This window comes from Rattus norvegicus, chromosome 19 (genome assembly GCF_021556685.1).
Source record: "Rattus norvegicus strain SHRSP/BbbUtx chromosome 19, alternate assembly SHRSP_T2T, whole genome shotgun sequence".
Lineage (NCBI taxonomy): Eukaryota > Metazoa > Chordata > Mammalia > Rodentia > Muridae > Rattus > Rattus norvegicus.
Window position 1 is genome coordinate 49,522,136 of NC_141552.1, and position 20,457 is coordinate 49,542,592.

At 47.3% G+C, this 20,457-nt stretch overlaps 1 protein-coding gene across 1 annotated transcript in view; it reads left to right on the top strand.

The window, feature by feature from the left end:
* The window catches only part of Cdh3 (cadherin 3), a 50,342-nt gene that overhangs the window by 12,323 nt on the left and 17,562 nt on the right, over window positions 1-20,457 (top strand). The window contains exons 3-8 of the mRNA NM_053938.2: window positions 14,150-14,223; window positions 15,306-15,431; window positions 15,583-15,738; window positions 15,840-15,984; window positions 18,484-18,659; window positions 19,292-19,420. Of these exons, the coding sequence (NP_446390.2) occupies window positions 14,150-14,223; window positions 15,306-15,431; window positions 15,583-15,738; window positions 15,840-15,984; window positions 18,484-18,659; window positions 19,292-19,420 (806 nt within the window). The remainder of the gene's footprint in view (window positions 1-14,149; window positions 14,224-15,305; window positions 15,432-15,582; window positions 15,739-15,839; window positions 15,985-18,483; window positions 18,660-19,291; window positions 19,421-20,457) is intronic.

Genomic DNA, 20,457 nt, shown 5'->3' on the forward strand with positions numbered 1-20,457 from the left:
GGGGGACTTGGTGGGATCATTTCAAATTTCTACAGTTGAAATTTGCATAAAATTCATCAACGTTAGGTGTGGTGGGCTTGGGCTGAAGTTCCAGTGTCACTGGACTGGATTGAACCTGTTTGTTCCCTTATTGCCTGTGGCCTTTGGTCCCAATCTTTAACTAATCACTGCTCCTTAGTTTCTCATTTGTGAAATAAAAAATATTAGGGACTGGAGAGATGGTTCAGCATTTAAGAGCTCTGTTCTTGCAGAAGATCCTGGTTCATTTTCTGATACCCACACGATGGGGTTCACTACCATTCTTAACTCCAGTTCAGGAGATCCAGTTCCAGATCAGTGCCTCTTCTGATCTCCATGGGCACCAGGCACACATGTGGTGCACAGATACACACAAAGGCAAAACGTTCATACACATAAAATAAATCTAAAAAAATTTCACATTTTTAAAATCAAGATTTTAAAGCCAGGCAATGAGAAGTAGAGATGAGAGGGTCCAGTGTCCAGGACAAGCCTTGGATATATAAGGAATTTGAATATAGCCTGGGCTATACAAAATACTGTCTCAAAAAATAATAATTAGCTGGATGTGTTGGTGCCCTTGGGAGACAGAGGCAGACAGATGTCTGTGAGTTCAAGGCCAGCCTGGTCTACATTGTTAAGGATAACCAGAGCTACATAATGAGACCCTGTCTTGAAACAAAATAATATTGATGATTATCTAGGTATGATGCCTGTTTGCTTGTTTTTAAAGAAACGGTCTCACTGTGTATACTTAGCTAGCCTGAAACTCAAGAGATCTACCTGATTCTACCTCCAGAGTGCTGGAATTAAAGGTGTGCACCACCACATCTAGCCTTGACTCTTGACTCATTCCACTATTTGGGATGCAGAAACAGGTTGATCTCCATGAGTTCAAACCCACACTGATCTAGTAGCAAGTTCTGGCCCAGCCAGTGCTAAAATCCTGTATTAGGAAAAAGAGGATGGTGATAATGATGATGGTGGTGGTGATGGTGGTGGTGGTGATGATGATGATGATGATGATGATGATGATGATGATAAAAAAGTAAATTGTATTACAGTGAGGGAATTTAAAAAGTGTGTGTAAAACCACAAACACACCTACCAACGGGAATCTAAGCACTGAGAAGATGAAGTTCTAAGGATTGTGAATTTGAGGCCAGCCTTGATTACACAGTGAGATCTTGCTTCAGAGAGGTGGGGGGAAAGGGGGAGAAGGGAAAAGAAGAAAAAAATTGGAAAAGGAGAGGAGACAGTGTGGCTAGACAATGAGGTAAAAATTGTCTATCAATGATTTTGAGGGGCTTTGTTTTAAAGTTTTTTTTAAATTTATTTAATTATATATAAGTACACTGTAGCTGTCTTCAGACACACCAGAAAAGAGCATCAGATCTCATTACAGATGGTTGTGGGCCACCATGTGGTTGCTGGGAATTGAACTCAGGACCTCTGGAGTCCCCTAAAAAAATTTTTTTTCCAGAGCTGGGGACCGAATCCAGGGCCTTGCGCTTGCTAGGCAAGCGCTCTACCACTGAGCTAAATCCCCAACCCCAAGATTTATTTTTTTAAATGTATGTAAATGTAGTGTGACAAAACACACTTCCCTACTCATCCCAGATAGGAAACCTACAACAGACCAAAGTACAGATACTACCAAAGTCCACCTTGGTGAACCAAGTTTTATGATGGTTACTAATAGTGGGGGTTTGCCTACAGGAGCAGAAATGACTCTAAGACACTTGCATCACCAAAGCCCGCCCCAGCATGTATGACAGCTCACAAAGCTGGGAACTGGAGCTGTGGGGACAACTCAACAGGTTAGAGAGTGTCCTTTGCAAGGGACTCTGGTCTAAACCTCTTCCAGGTATCTGGGCTGGCCTCAGTCTTCCAGGCAGCTGGGCTTTCTTTTCTCCTTACTCTGGCAGGGAGGGGCCTAGTGAATCTGGTCAGTTTTAGATACTGCCTGAAGGTTATTATCTTGAGGAGGCTGCAACACAACAGTCTGCCTCCATGAGTCTATGTGCACCCCATGCATGCAAGTGCAGACCCTTTCACAAGGTGAGCGCTCAGAAACTAAGAATGTACAGAGGTCAGCAGCAGAAGCTGTGTTTGTTTGTGTTTTATTTTAATTTTAGTGTGTTATTGTTGTTAGTTTAGAACTTACTATGAAGTCCAGGCTAACCTTGAACACACAGAAATTTTCCTGCCTCTGCCTCCTTAGTGCTAAGATAAAGGATATGCACATCTTTAAAAAGTATGGGTGTTCCCCAGCTCCGGAAAAAAAAAAAAAAAAAAAAAAAGGAAAAAGTATGGGTGTTTTTAAGTTTGCTGACAGTTTTATCAGCTGTGTTTGCGACATTTGCTCTAGACATTAGGGTCATTACTGATGTGTTTGTGACATTTGTTCTGGACATTTGGGTCACTGTGATGACACTAAACATATCGAAAGGAATAGACTGTGCGTTTTGTCCCTGGCACTCAGCAGTAGAACAGAAGTCCAAGGACATCCAGAGTCTCAAGCCGTCTTGGGATACAAGAGACTCTAGCTCAAAAAAAAAAAAAAATGCCATTTTAAAAATGGAATTTTGGAGCTTGTGAGATGGCTCAGAAAATAAAGGTGCTTACTGTGCAAACCTGGTAACCTCACTTCAGCCCCCAAGACACACAGGAAGGTAGACAGAGAGAACTGTCAGCACAAAGCTGTGGTGACCCTCCCCAGTGCATGCACATCATGCTCAAACACACAACCATAAATTCCCAAATCTTAATAATTGTATTCGGGCTTCCTCTCTAGTAATTGCCACTTTTTTTTTTTTTTGGTTCTTTTTTTCAGAGCTGGGGACCGAACCCAGGGCCTTGCGCTTCCTAGGCAAGCGCTCTACCACTGAGCTAAATCCCCAACCCCAAATTGCCACTTTTTAACACTTTATATTTCTATTCTGAATGACTTACCTGCTTGTCTTTTTTTTGTGTTTTGTGAAGACAGGGTTTTTACACCATAGTTCAAGCTGGCTTTGAACCCACTATGTTCCCCCGGCTGGCCTTGAACTTGTACAATCCTGTCTTGGTTTTTCCAGTACTAAGATTTCATGCTTGCACCACCACACTTTTTTTTTTTAAAGCATATCTCCCCAATTCATCTCCCTTCCTTTCCATCTAAGCGTCAGTCAGTGCCCAAAGCCAAGCTTCTCCTCCCGCACTTTTAGACTACGGTAGCTGGGAAGGGGCTCCAGGCTGAGCGCCTCCGATTGCATCGGGTTCTCTGCAAGATCAGGACCTCTGTAAATCCTGCAGAAATGAGGGTGACCTGCCACCTAACCTCACTCCCCGGAGATTGTACATCCTACAGGAGTTTATAAAGTCACTACTGGGATGGTATGACTTCCACTTTAGCTCCAGCATCAGGATACTGAGGACCCCTTAAACATCCAGAAGACAGTGTCGAGGTCTCATGCTGGACTTCCGGCTTGTCCACTATAGAAGCTCTGGAGAAGAAGCACCGGAACCCCCAAGTGTACTAGAGACTACCTTCAATGAAGTTAGTGAGGGGGTGGACATCCCAGCATGCCCTGGGGCAGCTTCTGAGTCAAACAAAAGCACTGGGTATCCCAGCCTGCATAGCGGAGGTATATTCCCAGTGTGCTTTTCTGCCCTACAGCGTCTTCGCATCAGCCTGCTCAGTTCCAGTCTTGCTCACCATTTTTTTCCTTTCCTCTTGCCTTAGCCTTTGGTGTTAGTATATATAGGAATGTGCACCACAGGCAGCCATCTTGGTATCCCTTTGTTTGGAAGATGTCTGATGGTTTGGGTTCAAAGCTTGGGAGCCTTCTTGGTTCCAGGGCTCGGCCCCATCTCTCCTGATTTGTGCCGTGTGAAACTATTAATATTGTATAATTGTTGGATGAGTACTATAAATGGCTCTTTGTGACCTTTCCTCTGCTTTGTAGAGCACTGGTTTCCCTTGGGGTTTTCTTTTATAGTATTTGAGGCTATAGTGTAGACATTTGAGTATCTGTAACGCAGCCTAATTAAGCATTCATTGAAAGGTTATTGAGTCCTTCATTTTCTCCTATTTAAGCAGCAGATTTGAGGATGCTCACAGATCTGGTTTTTGCCACACCTGGGATGATTTCTGACACGATACCCAGGTGAAAGGACTTATTTATGAATTCCTAAGTGATAGAAAAGTACCAGTTTCTATTGTCACTTGTCCCAGCAGTGTACAGCAGCACCTGGTTCCCTGGTAGTAGTCCACAGCACTTGGCTTTTAATTAGTCTTTCTCAGTGGATTTTTTTTTTTTCGTCTAAACACAGCTTCACTTGGGAAAGTCCCAGGATCTTAACGGTTATTTCCACGTGCTCTTCCCCGAGCTACCAACCTCTCATTCAGAAGCGTGTTCACTTTGTATTCAAGACAAACTAGAACAGAGACTTTGAAGGCGTTCTCTCCTGGCCTCTCTCCTTGGATGCCCTGTGGCCACACCCTGATCAGACAGGTACTTCCCTTGTCTTGTAGTCAGTTGCCCAACATCAGCGGGTAAATTGGCCAGGACTGATCATTGAGAATCTTCTGTGCTCAGAGAGATGGGTCGTTTTATTTTGCCAGAACATCTAACAGAATTGGACGTTGGAACTCTGTAGCACCTTCATGTTGTGTCTGAGATGTCAAATCTCCACCCCACTCCCCATCCCTTTCATGGGTGTTTCCTTGGGGTTGAGAGGGAGCAGTCTGGGCATTTCTGACCCAAGGGAAATCAGATGTCCCCAGCACAGTACCCATCAGTTTGCATACATCTGTCTTTCTTCTTCTTCTTCTTCTTCTTCTTCTTCTTCTTCTTCTCCTCCTCCTCCTCCTCCTCCTCCTCCTCCTCCTCCTCCTCCTCCTCCTCCTCTTTTCTTTTTTTTCTTTTCTTTTTTCTTTTTTCGGAGCTGGGGACCGAACCCAGGGCCTTGTGCTTGCTAGGCAAGCGCTCTACCACTGAGCTAAATCCCCAACCCTGCATACATCTGTTTAAGAACCTTTCTTTCTCTGGGTTCGGTCCCCAGCCCCGAAAAAAAACAAAAAAACAAAAACCTTTTTTTCTTCCCCAGCTCTAGTATCCCAGAGGCTGGACTCTTCTTGTCCAAGTTTTATAGTGGTATCAGCTTTTAGATCTGAGGTTCAGCCTTTACAGACTGTCTTTTAAAGAAGATTTTGAACCTAAGTCAGGGATTCCAGGTTCCATTGAGTGTCCCCCTATCTAGGGCGGAAACATGGGACTCCTACCTCTTTGGTTGTGCTTGTTACGTTACTTTCTGTAGACACAATCCCAGCAAGAAAGCCGTCCGTTCCCCTGCGTCCAGCAGGCACATCTTCCTTCTTCAGAGGATCAGGTTCAAGTTCATTTCCCTCTGTGGGGAAAACAGGCTACAGCAGTCAGGCGCCTGAGGCCTGGGGTGGGAATGGAAGTCAGAGCCATGTTAAGGCCTTTTGTTTTCCAGCTTTAAAGCTGTTGCGTCATGTGCTCTCTGGTACTCATCAACTCACGTCAGAAAGATATCGACACAGGCCCATTCATGCCCCCATCAGTTAGCTAAGATGCATGGCCTTGCAACCCTACCACACCTGTTTCTACGGGCATCTTTCACTGAGGAAGCTGAGGCCAAGGCAGGATGAGTGGTGGTGAGACCTGGTTTGAGATGAGCTTCACCCTAAGACTATGGCACAAGGCCACTGGTTCCAGGAAGCCTCTGCAAGGAAGCCGTAGTGATCTGCCCCAGGGCTTAACCTGTCAGCAGTTTCTCTGTGATGCTTAACTTACAAAGAAAGTGACTCATGTTCTCACAGATACCCCAGCAAATCTCTCTAGAAAGGTCAGTGTGTCTGTGAAATGTCCAGCCTCTGCTTCCCCCCAGTGAGCCACAGAGACCCCCTCAAACAGCCCTTTCCAGAGGCAGACTGAGCCAGTTTTCATCTGTGTTCTTGGGCACTGGGCATCTGCTTCTCTGTACTCATTCTTAAGGTAAATCACAGTCGCAGGTTAACCCCTTTGCAGGTCGGGAGGTGGTTTTCCTGTGGTTTTGAAAAGACTAGCGGGGGGGGGGGGTACTGGAGAGAAGGAGCAGGGGATATGAGCTCTGGCTATTCTTCAGAGGACCCAGGTTCAGTTCTAGACACCAGTGCGACCACTCAGAACTGTCAATAACTGCTCTTGCGCCCTCTTCAGGCGTGTGCAGGCACTACATGCACTTGTCCACATTCTTTTTAAAAATTAAAACAAAAGACTAACTGGGTATGGTTGTACACACCTCTTATCCTAGTACATGGCAGGCCAAGGCAGGAAAATGACAAGTTTGGGGCCAGCTAAGCCTATGTAGTGAGTTCAGGGGCAGCCTGAGCAGCATAGCAAACCTTACCTCATAAAAGAAAAAGAGGGGACCAGAGAGATGGCTCAGTGGGTGAGAGTGCTTACTCTGCAGGCATGAGGACCTGAGTTTGAACCCCCACATAAATGTCTGGCATGGTTGTGTGTGGCTATAACCCAGCCAGCACTGAGAGCAGAGACTGGCTGATCCTGAGAGTTTGCAGTCCAGCCAGCCCAGCTGAAATGAGGTGGGATGGGCACTTCCTGTTCAGTAAGAGACTTTTTTAAGGCCATAAGGGAGAGAGAAATAGAGCAGACACCTGATTATTGATCTGGCCTCCACATGTCTGTGCACCATACATATATATGAGACACCCATATATCCAACACACAATTTGGGGGGTGGAATCTGGGACTTGATGTAGACACCTCTGTATGTATTATGCATACGTAGATTAATGGTACTTTTATCGAAGGCTTACTTGTACCAGGCACACGTTAGTGTCCCCACTTTTCAGATGAATAGATAGAACTTCCATATGCTCACGATGTTTGCCTAAGCACACAGCTGGTAATTGTGTAGCTATCAGCCCAGGTCTTCCGGACCTGTCTGAAGCTATGTGGTTGGGGCTTTCTTTCTGATGCTGTTTCCTGGAGGCAGTTCAAGACACCTCCATCCCTGCACCCTACAGCCTCTCGTTCACTGAGCTGTTGGTTAGAAGCTGTAATAGTCCTTCCCAGGACTAGGGAGAAAATCACTGAGCTGAGTGTCTTAAGCACAGTGGGTGTTTGAAGCATGCCCCTGCCTGCCCGGATTCCTGCCTCGTGGTTGTGTTCTGCTTCCTGTTGAACATGAGTTGGAGCTGATGCTCCAGGGGTGTGCGGTCTGCGGGGGAGGCTGAGACATTCATAATACGTGACTGCTGGCTGCTTGATTGTTGTCTCAGAGGGGCCGTCCCCTCTGAGAAGAGATGGACAGCAGAGATACTGAGATGCTAACATCTGGCACCATGCACCAGTGGGGAAATGCAAGCGACCGGGTAGCAGGGCAGTCTGCACACTCCTTGAGGGTAGAGTTTGTAAATAATAGGAAGAGGTTTGTCTGAGTTAGTGACTCCTTGCAGGTATGGCAGATTTTAGAGTTTGGGGGGGGCTTGAGGCTTCTGAGTATTGGGGGAACCATTAGTTCCCTGCTGGGTAACCTGGAAGGATGGAGCTGCTGCAGAGACTGAGAAGTCGCTGGCACACCTGTGCTAGCTGGAGGCTATCTCCCAGTTCAGGAACGGGGCGGGAAGGTGGCGATTAAGTTTTCATGTTTGTTTTTTTTTTTTTTTTTTTTGAGATAGGATCAAGTACAGCCAAGGATGGCTTGACACTATATATAGCCAGCAAAGACACCGAGCTTATGATTCTTGTGCCTCCTCCTCCCACGTGCCAGGATTACAGGCATATGATAACGTGCCTGGCGTGCTTTAAGTGTTTCGAACAACTGATACGGTCAGTGCCATGGGAAGCCAGAAGGGACAGTGACAAAAAGTCTTATCTTTGTCCCAGCTGCAGGGTACTCTTCCCAGAAGCCTGGGTTTTTTTTAATTGTTTTTTTTTTCAATTTTCTGTTTCTGTTATTTGTTTTCATTTTAGTTAGGGTGGGGGGTCGGGTGCCCACAGAGGCCAAAAATGGGCATCAGGTCCCTTGGAGCTGGAGTTATAGATGTTTGTGAGCCACCTGATATTAGATGCTGGCATCTGAACTGCATTCCTCTGACTGATCAGGAAGTGCTTGTAACCACTCCGTCATTTCTCCAGCCCGCAAAGACAGTACAGATATGGACTGAGGAGCGTAGCTCAGTGACAAAAGTTTCCCCTGTCATATGTTAGTTCTGGTCAATATCCCATGCTATGATGATGATGATGATGATGATGATGATGATGATGATGATGATGTACAAATGCAAACATTACTAGGGAACCATATCGCTCTACCTTAAGATGTGTTAACAATGTGTCCCAGCATCTTCTCATATAACCTACAGAATTTGAACATCCATTGATGATAGCTTGTTTATTTTTTGAGAGCTGAAGTATCAAAGCCAAGGCCTCATATGCTAGGCAAGTGCTTTACCACTGAGCTAGATCCCCTGCCCTTTTCGTAGCTTTCTGTGATGTCTGGTTTGTCTTCCATTGCTTGGAGGCGGATGATGATGATGTCACAGGACTCCATCCCTCGTTGATGTGCATTTAGATTGTCTCTGCACTGTAGCTGTCAGCCATGCACTGTTGATTAGTTTGGAGAGCCAAGAGCACCCTGCAGGGATTTAGGCAAACTTGTGGGTGAGCGCTTTTGTTCCTCCCTGTGTCTTGGTATCATAGGTACACAGTTTGCACCAAGGCAGAGTTTGAATGAATGCCTTGCTGAAGAATATGGCTTTAGACTTCTGACCATGCCTGGGTTCTGATTCTGATTCTACTCTTTAGCAGTCTGGATTTGAGCAAGTCATGTGACCCTGGAGTTCTGGTTCCCTGGTGCTGAATGCTAGATGATGCTGTTTGCGGCTGACAGCGTCATGTTTGGAGGTTTTGCTCTGCGTGGTGTTTGTGGTAGTTCTGTGAAGTTGAGTGCTGTTCTTCCAACTCTAATAATCCAAATTCTTCATCAAAACACTATGCTTATGCCAGGCCATAATCCCAGCACTTGAGAGGCAGAGGCAAGTGAATCTCTGAGTTTAAGGCCAGCATGGTCTACAGAACAAGTTCTAAGACAGCCAGGGCTACACAGAGAGACCTTGTCTCCAAAAACAAAAAAGACATTGGTGTTCACAACAGATTTTAAAGATAAAAATATAGGGGGCTAGAGAAATGGCTCAGTAGTTAAGAATTACACTGCTCTTGTCAGGGTCCCATGGTTAGTTCTCAGCACCCATACTGAGCAGCTCACAACCACTCCTAACTCTAGTTCCAGGGGATCCGGCGCCCTCTTCTGGACGCCTCACATACTGCATGCCTGCAGTGTACAAACATACATGCAGGCAAAACAGCCATACACATAAGGTTAAAACAGAACAAAGACTGGCTTTAACAATAATCTTTATTACTTCTATAGAGGAGTGGTGGTAAGTGAAGAAGCTCTCAGAGAGATGGAAAAGACCAGAGGTGGGTGGCTATGCAGATGACTCAGGGTTCAGACTGGTTTGGGAAGGACTTGGATTTTCATCGCCTCTCTCTATGTGACTTCAATGAACTTGTTGAACCTCTCAGTTTCCCAGACTCAAAAATGTCCATTAAAATGCCTCTTATAAGTTTCTTCATGAAGATGAAATAAGGAGCTATGAGCTGGGCCTGATGGCACATGTCTATAATCCAGATACTTGGGAGACGGCCGTGGGAGGATCAGAGGTTCAAAGCTAGCCTAGACTACAAGGGACCCCATCCAAAAATAAAGAAACTAAAAAGCAAACTATGTTAATGTTGGCTGGTAACAGTAACGCAGAAGAATGAGAATTCCTAACCACTGAGACTGGAGCATAGCTGTTAAGACCACTGAGACAAAGACCCGGGGCTGGCTGGCCAGGACAGGAATTGAGTCTCACAATTCTAGAGGTTTAGGGTTGGAAGCCAAGGAAGGTTTGCTCTCCTGAGGTCCTTCTTGGCTTTGTGATGGCCAACTCCTTCACTGCTGTCACAAAGCCTGTACTGTGTCCAAAATATCTTTCCCAAGAACACTAGCAACAATGGGATTAGGGCCAGTGGCCTCTTTTAAGACCTTTTCTTCAAATGTAGCCACATTGTGATGTACAAGGAGCCAGAAAACTTCAGTGTAGAGATTGGGGTGGAGCAAGAATCCAAGATAATACAGGAGTCAGGCATGGTCAGCACACTGGAAATCCTAGAATCTTGGGAGACAAAGGCAGGAGAATCGTGAAGTCAAGTTTGGGCTTCAAGTTGAATTGCAAGCTAGCCTGAGCTAACAAGACCTTGTCTCAAAACAGAGGGCTGGAGAGATGGTATAGTCATTCCAGCACTTGCCACTAAAGGGTAAGGCTGGGAGTTTTGACACTTGACACACATAAAAGCTAAGAGGGGGCCTCGGGTAAGAAGCCAGGTGGTGGGAGGAGAGAGTCAACATGGTGTGCTTCGAGAGTCACACGTCCACAGACACACAAGTGTAATTACAGTAAAATAACAAAAAGCCAGGCGGGCATAGTGGCCTGCGTGATATTCCAGCAGAGCAAACTGACTGACTAGGTCTCTGCGAGCTCTGGGCTCAGTGAGAGACCCTGTGTCAGTAGGTGGAGAGCAGCTGAAGAAAACGCCACACACACGTGCACACAGAGTCAAAAAGATCGCCAAAAACAGAGAATGAAAACAAATGGTTAGCATATAGCCATGGCCACGTGGTTAGAAGAGTTAAAAGTATCCTGCAATCATGGGAAGGGTCATTTCTTCAAGGTTTTTCCCCCGTCCATAGTTACATGCACACTGTGTCATTTCAATGCCTGCTTTGTTTCATAGCACAGGAGCGTGTCCTTACATACTTTTAAAACTTTACGGGCTGGAGAGATGGCTCAGCGGTTAAGAGCTCCTACTGCTCTTCCAGAGGTCCTGAGTTCAATTCCCAGCAACCACATGGTGGCTCACAACCATCTGTAAAGAGATCTGATGCCCTCTTCTGATGTATCTGAAGACAGCTACAGTGTACTTATACATATTAAATGAATAAACCTTTAAAAAAAAAAAAACTTTACAAGTGCCTCTTTGCACAGCTGTATGAGTGCATGCTACACACACACACACACACACACACACACACACACACACACACAATATTTTCTGTATTTAAGCTGATTTAGTCTTTAGCATATCAGTCATTCCTGGTTTTTCTAGGGTTAAGGCAAAGCAAAGTTCCTCAGATGAGCCTGCAAAAGTGTGCAATAGAGTAAAAGACAAGGCCACTTCCATAGATCCTGTGGCTCCTGGAATGGAATCATGTCCAGGTCCCTTTCTTGCCCCAAACCAAGTGTGTCAGCGCAGGCCTCCTCAGAGAGGATATCGTCAAGGAGGCAGGGCCGTCTCTAAGCAATCTTCACTCTCCCACACGTACATCCCAGCCTTCCAGGAGGACTCTGCCTGCATGTGTGCACTCAGGGGCTCCGGGGCTCCGGGCCTCGGGGACTCCAGGCCTCGGGGTCTGGCTCTGGGGCTCTGGGGCTCTGGGGCTCTGGGGCTCCGGGGGACTCCAGGACTCAGGGTCTGGCTCTGGGGCTCCGGGGCTCCGGGCTCCCAGCCTCGGGGACTCCGGGACTCGGGGTCTGGCTCTGGGGCTCTGGGGCTCTGGGGCTCCGGGGGACTCCAGGACTCGGGGTCTGGCTCTGGGGCTCTGGGGCTCTGGGACTCCGGGGGACTCCAGGACTCGGGGTCTGGCTCTGGGGCTCCGGGGCTCCGGGGCTCCCGGCCTCGGGGACTCCGGGCCTCGGGGTCTGGCTCTGGGGCTCTGGGGATCCAGGGCTCTTTGGCTTCAGGACTGGGGGGCCCCGGAAAGCTGGCACTGGATTCCTGTGGGCTGCAGGTGGCTCGTTATGGTTGTTAAAACCCGCTGCCCCTTCCGCTGACTTCATCCACTTCCATAAGCTCTGCCAGGCTTCTGACTTTACACGGTGGAGCCACACTGCCGGCAAACAAATGTGTTGCCAGAAAATATGTTGTGGATCTAAATACTTTTGAGCAAAGTGCATTTAGGAAGAACCAAAAGAACCAGGCATGGTGGTGCACTCTTGAGTCCCGCTGCTCCCTTGGCTGACTCTGAGGTCAAGGCCAGCCTGGTCTACAGGGCTATCTAGGAAGACCTTGCCCTAAAAAAAATAATAATAATAAAAATAAAGCGAGGGGCTATATACCGAGCATGCGTAAGACCTGGATTTGGTACCTAGCACTGGAGAGAGAGATGGCTCTCTCTGCCCTCCTAGGTCAACTAGGCACTCCTTTCTGAAGACCAACTCTTATCAATAACGAAATCTCACAGCATTAGCTTGCTCCCTGGATTCACATCCACAGTCTCCTGCCTCTGTAATGGCTTCCCTCTGTCTAGTCTTGGAACCACACCATTCATGATGCCGTCCACTGAGGCTTTGCCTATGTGACACATACTGAATGCGCTAATACGCTTGTTTGTCTCCTCTTACTGTCTTTTATTACAGGGTCTGTCTAGACCACAAGCGTTGGCTGTTAGTGGGGGATTGTCTTTCTTCCCTGGCAAGCATGCATCTGGCTTTGCTTCTCACCTTCTGCTTCTTGAACCCACCCTGGTTGCATGTTCTTGTGGTTGAGTTGTTCCAAACGTGGCAGTACCACCATGTTTCTGTCCGTGCAGCTTTCAGGGACATCTACCATTTCCAGTTGTGGCGGTGAAGAGAACATCTTAACATGCACCTTCCCTTTTAAGTAGTGGGAATTTGATTCAGGACTTGGTATATATATTAGACAACACTCAACCACTGAGGGACATGCCCAACCTTGCGAATACATTTTAACTTTTTTTTCAAATTGTATTTATTATTTAATGCATATGGTGTTTTGTCTGCATGGATGTCTGTGCACCACATGCATCCTTAGTGTTCATGGAGGCCGGAAGAGGGTGTGAGATCTCCTGGAACTAGAGTTACACGATGTGGATGTTTGGAATAGAACCCAGATCCTCTGAAAGAGTAGCCAGTACTCTTACCTGCTGACCCCCTCTCCGGCCCCACTGCCTGACTTTTCCACAGTGCCTGTTCCTTTGCTCTCCCCACCAGCCAGACATGAGGCATCTGGTCTCTCCACTTCCTCCCTCTGGGAGCACAGTTCCTTACTAAAGCACCAGTCTCCCATTCGCAAAAACCCTGGGCTTAGTCCCAGCAACACAGAGTAAAAGGGGCGGGGCGGGGTGGGGCTAACAGCAAGCTTGGGCAGATGCCAGTGACTTGTAGTTACTGACTGTTCTTCCACAGGACCCAGGTTCGATCTCCCAACATCCACGCGGTGGCTCACAAGCAGCTGTCACTTCAATACCTGGGGGAATCCAGTGCCCTCTCCTGGCGTCTTTGGGTACTACATGGTTGTGGTGCACAGACTTAGAAGCAGGCAAAAATAAAAACACTCAACACTCACATGTGTAAAATAAAAATAAATCAGTCTTCTTTGTTGGGGGTGGCTAGAGGGCAGTAGCTTTGTAGGCAGAATTCAGAAGAACTATTGTCAACTTAAATCACCAGAAGTTGGACAAATCGTCTGTGGGTAACAGTGTCACGTTCTCGGGGATAGGTTGCCTGCGGTGTGCAGATAGCCTCCAGGATGCTGTCTTCCTTCAGCTGTATCTCAACAAAGCTACCTGCCCACAACCTCCAGCCTGATAAACACAAGGGTTAGTTAGACACACGAAGGGGTGGTCCTCCCTCTCCCAGATCCAAATGTAGGGGCTGGAATGAAGATGGCTCAGAGGTTAAGAGCTTATACCATTCTTCCAGAAGACCTGGGTTCAGTTCCCAACACTCATTTGACATGGCTCAAAACCACCTGTAAGTCCAGCTCCCAGGCCTCTGACTCCTCTGGCCTCCACGGGCACCTGCACACATAAGGTGTACACCAATGGAAAAATGTTTTAAATCGTGATAAGACTGAATGTAAAAATGCCAACTGAGAGTTGTAACCACCGCCTGGCCAGGAAAAGTAAGCCAAGGCCCTGAGTGCCTTCGGCTGGTAGTCCTTAATCTAGTCAAGGGACTGCTTTCTAATTTTCTCTCTCTTCCTCACAGAGGCATTGGCTGGACACGAGGTGCTCGGTGCAGACAGTGGAGGAATCATTACACTGAATAGGGAGACAGTCCAGGTAAATTGTCATGTCTGTCATCAGGGCAAAAGAAAGGTGCTATGTTCAGATTTCTGCTGGCCAGAGTCTTTGTTACTATAGTAACAGGAACCAAATTAACCCTAACCCCAGCCAGCCGTGAGCTGTGGCTGCTAATCAGAGCCGTGACTGAGGTTTACCAATAGGGGACGATAGAGAGTTGGTCCAGGGGCAGGGAAGTGGGGCGGGGCTGCCATCACCCAGCTCACTCAGGCTCTGTATACTTTCATCCCCTTGCTCCCTTCCAGTTTTGTCCAGGTTAACCCCAGGTGAAGCCTATTTCAACACAGGATTGCCATCCCTATGGACTTCTAGAATTGTAGACCTGAGGCGTTTAGTCATACTTCCTGATGTCTTTTTCCCCCTTTCTCTATGTATTTCTGGCTATCGTAGAACTCACTATGTAAATAAGGGTGGTCTCCAACTCACAGAGATCTGCCTGCCTCTGCCTCCTGAATGCTAGGATCAAAGGCATACGCCACTACAACCAACTCCTGGTGTCTTTTAATTGTTTGAACGGGAGAATGTTCAAAACGTAAAAATATTTAAAACTATATAACAATCTGTCTCCCATCTATTCATAGCCTGTCCATCCCTTTTGAGAAGACACACATAAAGATAAATTATTCCTTGTATATATACAAATTAAAAATGGACGTCTTTTTTGTTTTCCTTTATTGTTACTATTACAGTTGTTGTTGGGTGTGGTGGCATGGACCTTTAATCCCAGCTTTTAGGAGACTGAGGCACGAGGATCTCTGAGTTCAAGGTCAGAATGGTCTACAAAGCCAGTTCTAGGACAGCCAGAACTGTTATACAGAGAAGCTCTGTTTCAAAAACAAACAAACAAAATTAAATAAACAATTGTTATTGTTACTTTTTGTGTTGTTGTTAAAGGCGAGGTCTCATGTGGTTTAGGTTGGCCTCAAATTGCTATGTAACAGAGGAGGACCTCGAATCCTCCTGCCTCTCCTGAGAGCTGGGAGTATGGGTGTGTGTTGCCACGGACGACTCTTTCTCCTTCCACGCAAAAGCTAATGTGCTCTCCACACCTTTGCTCGCAGGGAGGGAAGGGTGTGATGAACTCCCCACCCTCACGCATCTTACGGAGACGAAAGAGAGAGTGGGTGATGCCACCAATATCGGTCCCTGAGAATGGCAAAGGTCCTTTTCCTCAGAGGCTGAATCAGGTATGGCTGGGCAACTCTAGGGTCTACGGGCTTTATCGTCCAAAGGCCTAAGAACAAGGCTTCTTGCTGCTGGGTATCGCCTGCAGAAGGCTCCTGGCCACCAGGTGAGGCACCTGTCCCTCTGTCAACTGTCATTTTCCTCTGCTTCTAGCTTAAATCTAATAAGGACAGAGGCACCAAGCTTTTCTACAGCATCACGGGGCCTGGAGCTGACAGTCCCCCTGAGGGAGTCTTCACCATAGAGAAGGAGACGGGCTGGCTGCTGTTGAATATGCCACTGGACAGGGAGAAAATTGTCAAGTATGAGGTAAGAAGCCTTCAGCACCCAACGTAGATATGTTTACTGAGGCAGGCGCAAGGCCTGGGGCGGTGGGAACAGCAGCTGACCCGAAACCTCTGTGCCCACAGCTTTTTGGCCACGCTGTATCTGAGAATGGTGCGTCTGTAGAGGAGCCCATGAACATATCCATCATTGTGACAGATCAGAATGACAACAAGCCCAAGTTCACTCAAGACACCTTCAGAGGGAGTGTTCCGGAGGGGGTAATGCCTGGTAAGGAGGTTGGGAAGGGGCTCTTCTGGAACTTCATCATATTCCCTGTGCACCCCATGAGTCCTGCTCAAGCCTGACTTGTAGCAGAGCTCTGGCATTCACATTTGAAACCTTCCCAGAAGCTCTGGACTCAGCCAGACTTAGGAGCTGCAAAGACTCAGACTTGGATCTGGACTTTGTCTCTTTGCTGGTTGTGACCATAGGCAGGACCTCTGAGCTTCAATCCAAATGGGAACATCAACTTTGAAATGCTACAGAGATTAGAAATAACACATGCCACTGAGGGTGTAGCTCAGGGGTGGAACACATGCCACATGTATGACAGGCCCTGGGCACCAGCAGCACGCGAGAGGGTGGGAGGGAGGGAGAGGGAGGGAGGGGGAGAGGGAGAGCACGAGTGCATGCATCATGTGTGTACTCCTACATATGTGAAGCACCCAGCCAGAAGTTCTACAGCTACGGGGCAAGCAGCCAGGACTTGGAGGGATTAAAGTGTGATTTTCAGAAAACAAAATAGGTTGCCATCCCTAGGGAGGAGATGGATAGAAGATGAAGGAGAAATAGATTCGTATTCCTAAGAGCAGCAAGGGGTACAAGGAGATGGAGGGGGCTCCTCTTCTTGCTTAGAGTGATAGGGAGGGACTGCTCACCACTCGGCTTTCCGGCTGAGAGTTTCAGAAATGAGTTCACCCGAGATTGCCAACAACAGAAATTCCCACCATTAAAATGCTGATTTTTGGGGTTGGGGATTTAGCTCAGTGGTAGAGCACTTGCCTAGCAAGCACAAGGCCCTCGGTTCGGTCCCCAGCTCCGAAAAAAAGAAAAAAGAAAAAAAATGCTGATTTTTTTTTTTATTTGTTTATATTTTTTGGAGACAAGATCTCCCCATATAGCCCAGGCTAGCCTCAAACTTGTGGCCCTCCTGCCTTAGCCTCCTGAGTACAGGCCTGCGCCAACACTGATAAAATGAATGTTGGGGGCTGGAGAGATGGCTCAGCGGTTAAGAGCACCCAACTACTCGTCCAGAGGTACTGAGTTCAATTCCCAGCAACCACATGGTGGCTCACAACCATCTGTAAAGAGATCCAATGCCCTCTTCTGGTGTATCTGAAGACAGCTACAGTGTACTTATATATAATAAATGAATAAATCTTTTAAAAAAAAAAAAGAATGTTGGTCTCACTGTATATCTTTGGCTAGTCTGGAACACACCATGTAGATCAGGGTGGCTTTGGACTCACAGAAAATCACTTGCCCCCACATCCCATGGCTGAGATTACAGGTGTACAACACCATGCCCAGCTTTTAAGTCTTTTGTTTTGTTGTGTGGTAAGTTTGTTTGTTTGAAACACGGTCTGTGTAACCTTGGTTCATCTGAAACTGACTATGTAGACCAGGCTAGCTTAAATGGTCTTAACAAGATGAAAACTTTCCTCTTTCCTTTCCTTGTACTCAGAAAGCTTAGAGGCTGTTGATCCAGGTGCCAATGGGGATCCTGTTAAAGGGCAAGGATCCTGTCTTGTTATTTTGCTGTTTTGGCCTCTGTTCCCACAGTTAGCTCTTGTGGCTGCTAGAGCCGTTAGATTTAGTGTGTGTGTGTGTGTGTGTGTGTGTGTGTGTGTGTGTGTGTGTGTGTGTGTGTGTGTGTATCTGTGTGTACCTGTGTGTCTGTGTGTGTATGTGTGTATGTGTGTGTGTCTGTGTGTGTATGTGTCTATGTCTGTATGTGTGGGTGTGTGTGTCTATGTCTGTATGTGTGTGTCTGTGTGTGTGTCTGTATATGTGTGTATGTGTATGTGTGTGTGTCTGTGTGTGTATGTGTGTGTGTGTCTATGTCTGTATGTGTATGTCTGTGTGTGTGAAGAACAACATCCTTATTTATTGTTTGTTTAAGACAGAGTTCTCCCTACTTAGTAGTGAAGCCCTGACCTTACAAACCGCTCTCCCGCTTCAGCCTCCCAAAATTGGGATCACAGGCTTGAGTCACCAGCTACAAACAAGCACAGTCTTTTACAACAAAAAACTTCCTCCAGGGCTGGAGAGATGACTCAGCAGTTAAGAGCACCCGACTGCTCTTCCAGAGGTCCTGAGTTCAATTCCCAGCAACCACATGGTGGCTCACAACCATCTGTAAAGAGATCCGATGCCCTCTTCTGGTGTATCTGAAGACAGCCACAGTGTACTTATATATAATAAATAAATAAATAAATCTTTAAAAAAAAAAAAAAAAAAACTTCCTCCAAATGTGTATCCTGTTCTCAGAAGTCACTGCCGTAGTCATGTGGTTGCTGGAAGAATGGGCGCTAGTGTTTGTCCCCAGGGTCTGTGACCAGCCTAAACTGAGAATCTACTTTCTGGGGAAGAAGGACAGGATGGCAAGGAAGGCTTGGAGAGAGACCTTTCTGGTGTGCAGGGCAGAACTTCACAGGGTTCCAAGGTAGGCACGACTGGCTCTAGGCTGAGCGGGAGAGGTGCTCAGTGGTCCCCTCTCCCCCGCAGGCACTTCTGTGATGCAGGTGACAGCCACAGATGAGGACGACGCCATCAATACTTACAATGGGGTGGTGGCTTACTCCATCCATAGCCAAGAGCCGAAGGAGCCACACGACCTCATGTTCACCATCCATAAAAGCACTGGGACTATTAGCGTCATCTCCAGTGGCCTGGATAGAGAGGTGGGTAGTCTTCGGGAAGGCACCCGACAAGACCTGACTCAGAGTGGAAGCTTCGATGGTCAAGGCAGGGCAGGTCATCTGGATTGGCTTGGCTGTTGCTGCATTCACTTCTGCTGCCCCACAACTTCTTTGGGCTAGAGGCCTGCTGTCCAGCCTGCTGGCTAGATCCCCTGGGGGTGAGGAGGCAGCTGTAAAATGCAGGCTTTTCAGCTTTTCTCATTTCCCGTCCAAACGGCTCATTTAGTTTGCTTGTTGCCTGGATTTGTCCCTTGTGCGCCACAAAGTGGAACTAGCTCCATGGATATTGGAATTACCTTCTGTTTCCTAATTAATATCTTTGCCTAGATCCTTGCTCCAAGTTCCTGTGTGGAGCAGCTGAGGGTTGGGCAGTGCCTGGGCTTCCCCAGGATAGCCCAGGAGGGCTATTGAGCACCTCTTCCCCCCACCCCCAGTCATACATATACATGTCTGATCCCTGGAAGTTGGTAAGGGGTGAGCCAAGGAATTGAGGAACACTGAAGGGGGGAGGGGCTGCTGCTCCCTCCTCCATACCCCAAGGCAGTTTCTCATTACCCAGGTGAGTGGCCTCTCACCTCGGACTTACAGTGAACTCTCTGCTCCTCTCTCCCTAGAAAGTCCCTGAGTACACACTGACCATCCAGGCCACAGACATGGACGGAGACGGCTCTACCACAACAGCCGAGGCCGTAGTGCAGATCCTTGATACCAATGATAACGCTCCAGAGTTCCAGCCGCAAAAGGTAATGGCCCCTTCCTTCCTACCCGCGTCATCACGTAAAGGCCTGAGGTTGGCTGCTTCTCTCAAACCAACCCACGCCACCACCAGCCAAGTCCCAACTCCGTCACTTGCGGACTGTGTAAACTTAACTGCCTAGCCTCTCTGTGCCCAGTTTCCTAGTCTGTGAAATGGAAATTATGATACACACTGGATACAGTGTTCTGGAATTTTGGGGAAATGATCTGTGTAGAGTTCTTTCCAGTCTACAGCTGACATGGGGGCTTGGTGTGGAGACCTCATATCTGTTGCCGCCCATAAGTATTTATATAGCTCCTAGGACAGAAAGCTCAGTGCAAAACTGGAGAGTGGGCAAGAACCCAGATGACCTGAGTTTGATCACGGGACTCACATGGCGGAAGGAGCAAACTGACCCCAGCACCTGCTCCCACACCCACACCCCGCCCCATACATGCATGCAGTACAAAAATTAAAAGGAAAAAAATCTCAAATCAGTTAAGGTGACACGTAACACCTACATGTATTTACAGATCTAGCTTTGGAATGTTATTTAGGGCTCCTTAAAAAAAAAACCCTAGGGACAGTGCTCCCGATTGTGAAGTGTTTACTGTGCAAGCCTGGGACCTGAGTAAAAAGCCACGCATGGTGGCCCACACTCAGAACTCCATTGTTGGGGAGGTGGAAATGATATTTCTGGGGCTCCCTGGCTTGTGTCAGGAAACATGGTGGACCTATAATTACAAGGTTTAGGAGGTAAACGCAAGAGGAATTCAGGGTCGTCTTCCACTCCATGTCAAGTCCAGGTCCAACCTGGGCTACATAAGACTATCTTTAAAAACAAAAACAAAGGGGCTGGGGATTTAGCTCAGTGGTAGAGCACTTGCCTAGCAAGCACAAGGCCCTGGGTTCGGTCCCCAGCCCTGAAAAAAAGAAAAGAAAAAAAAAAACTAAAGTTTAAAAAAAAGGGGCTGGAGAGATGGCTCAGTGGTTAAGAGCGCTGACTGCTCTTCCAGAGGTCCTGAGTTCAATTCCCAGCAACCA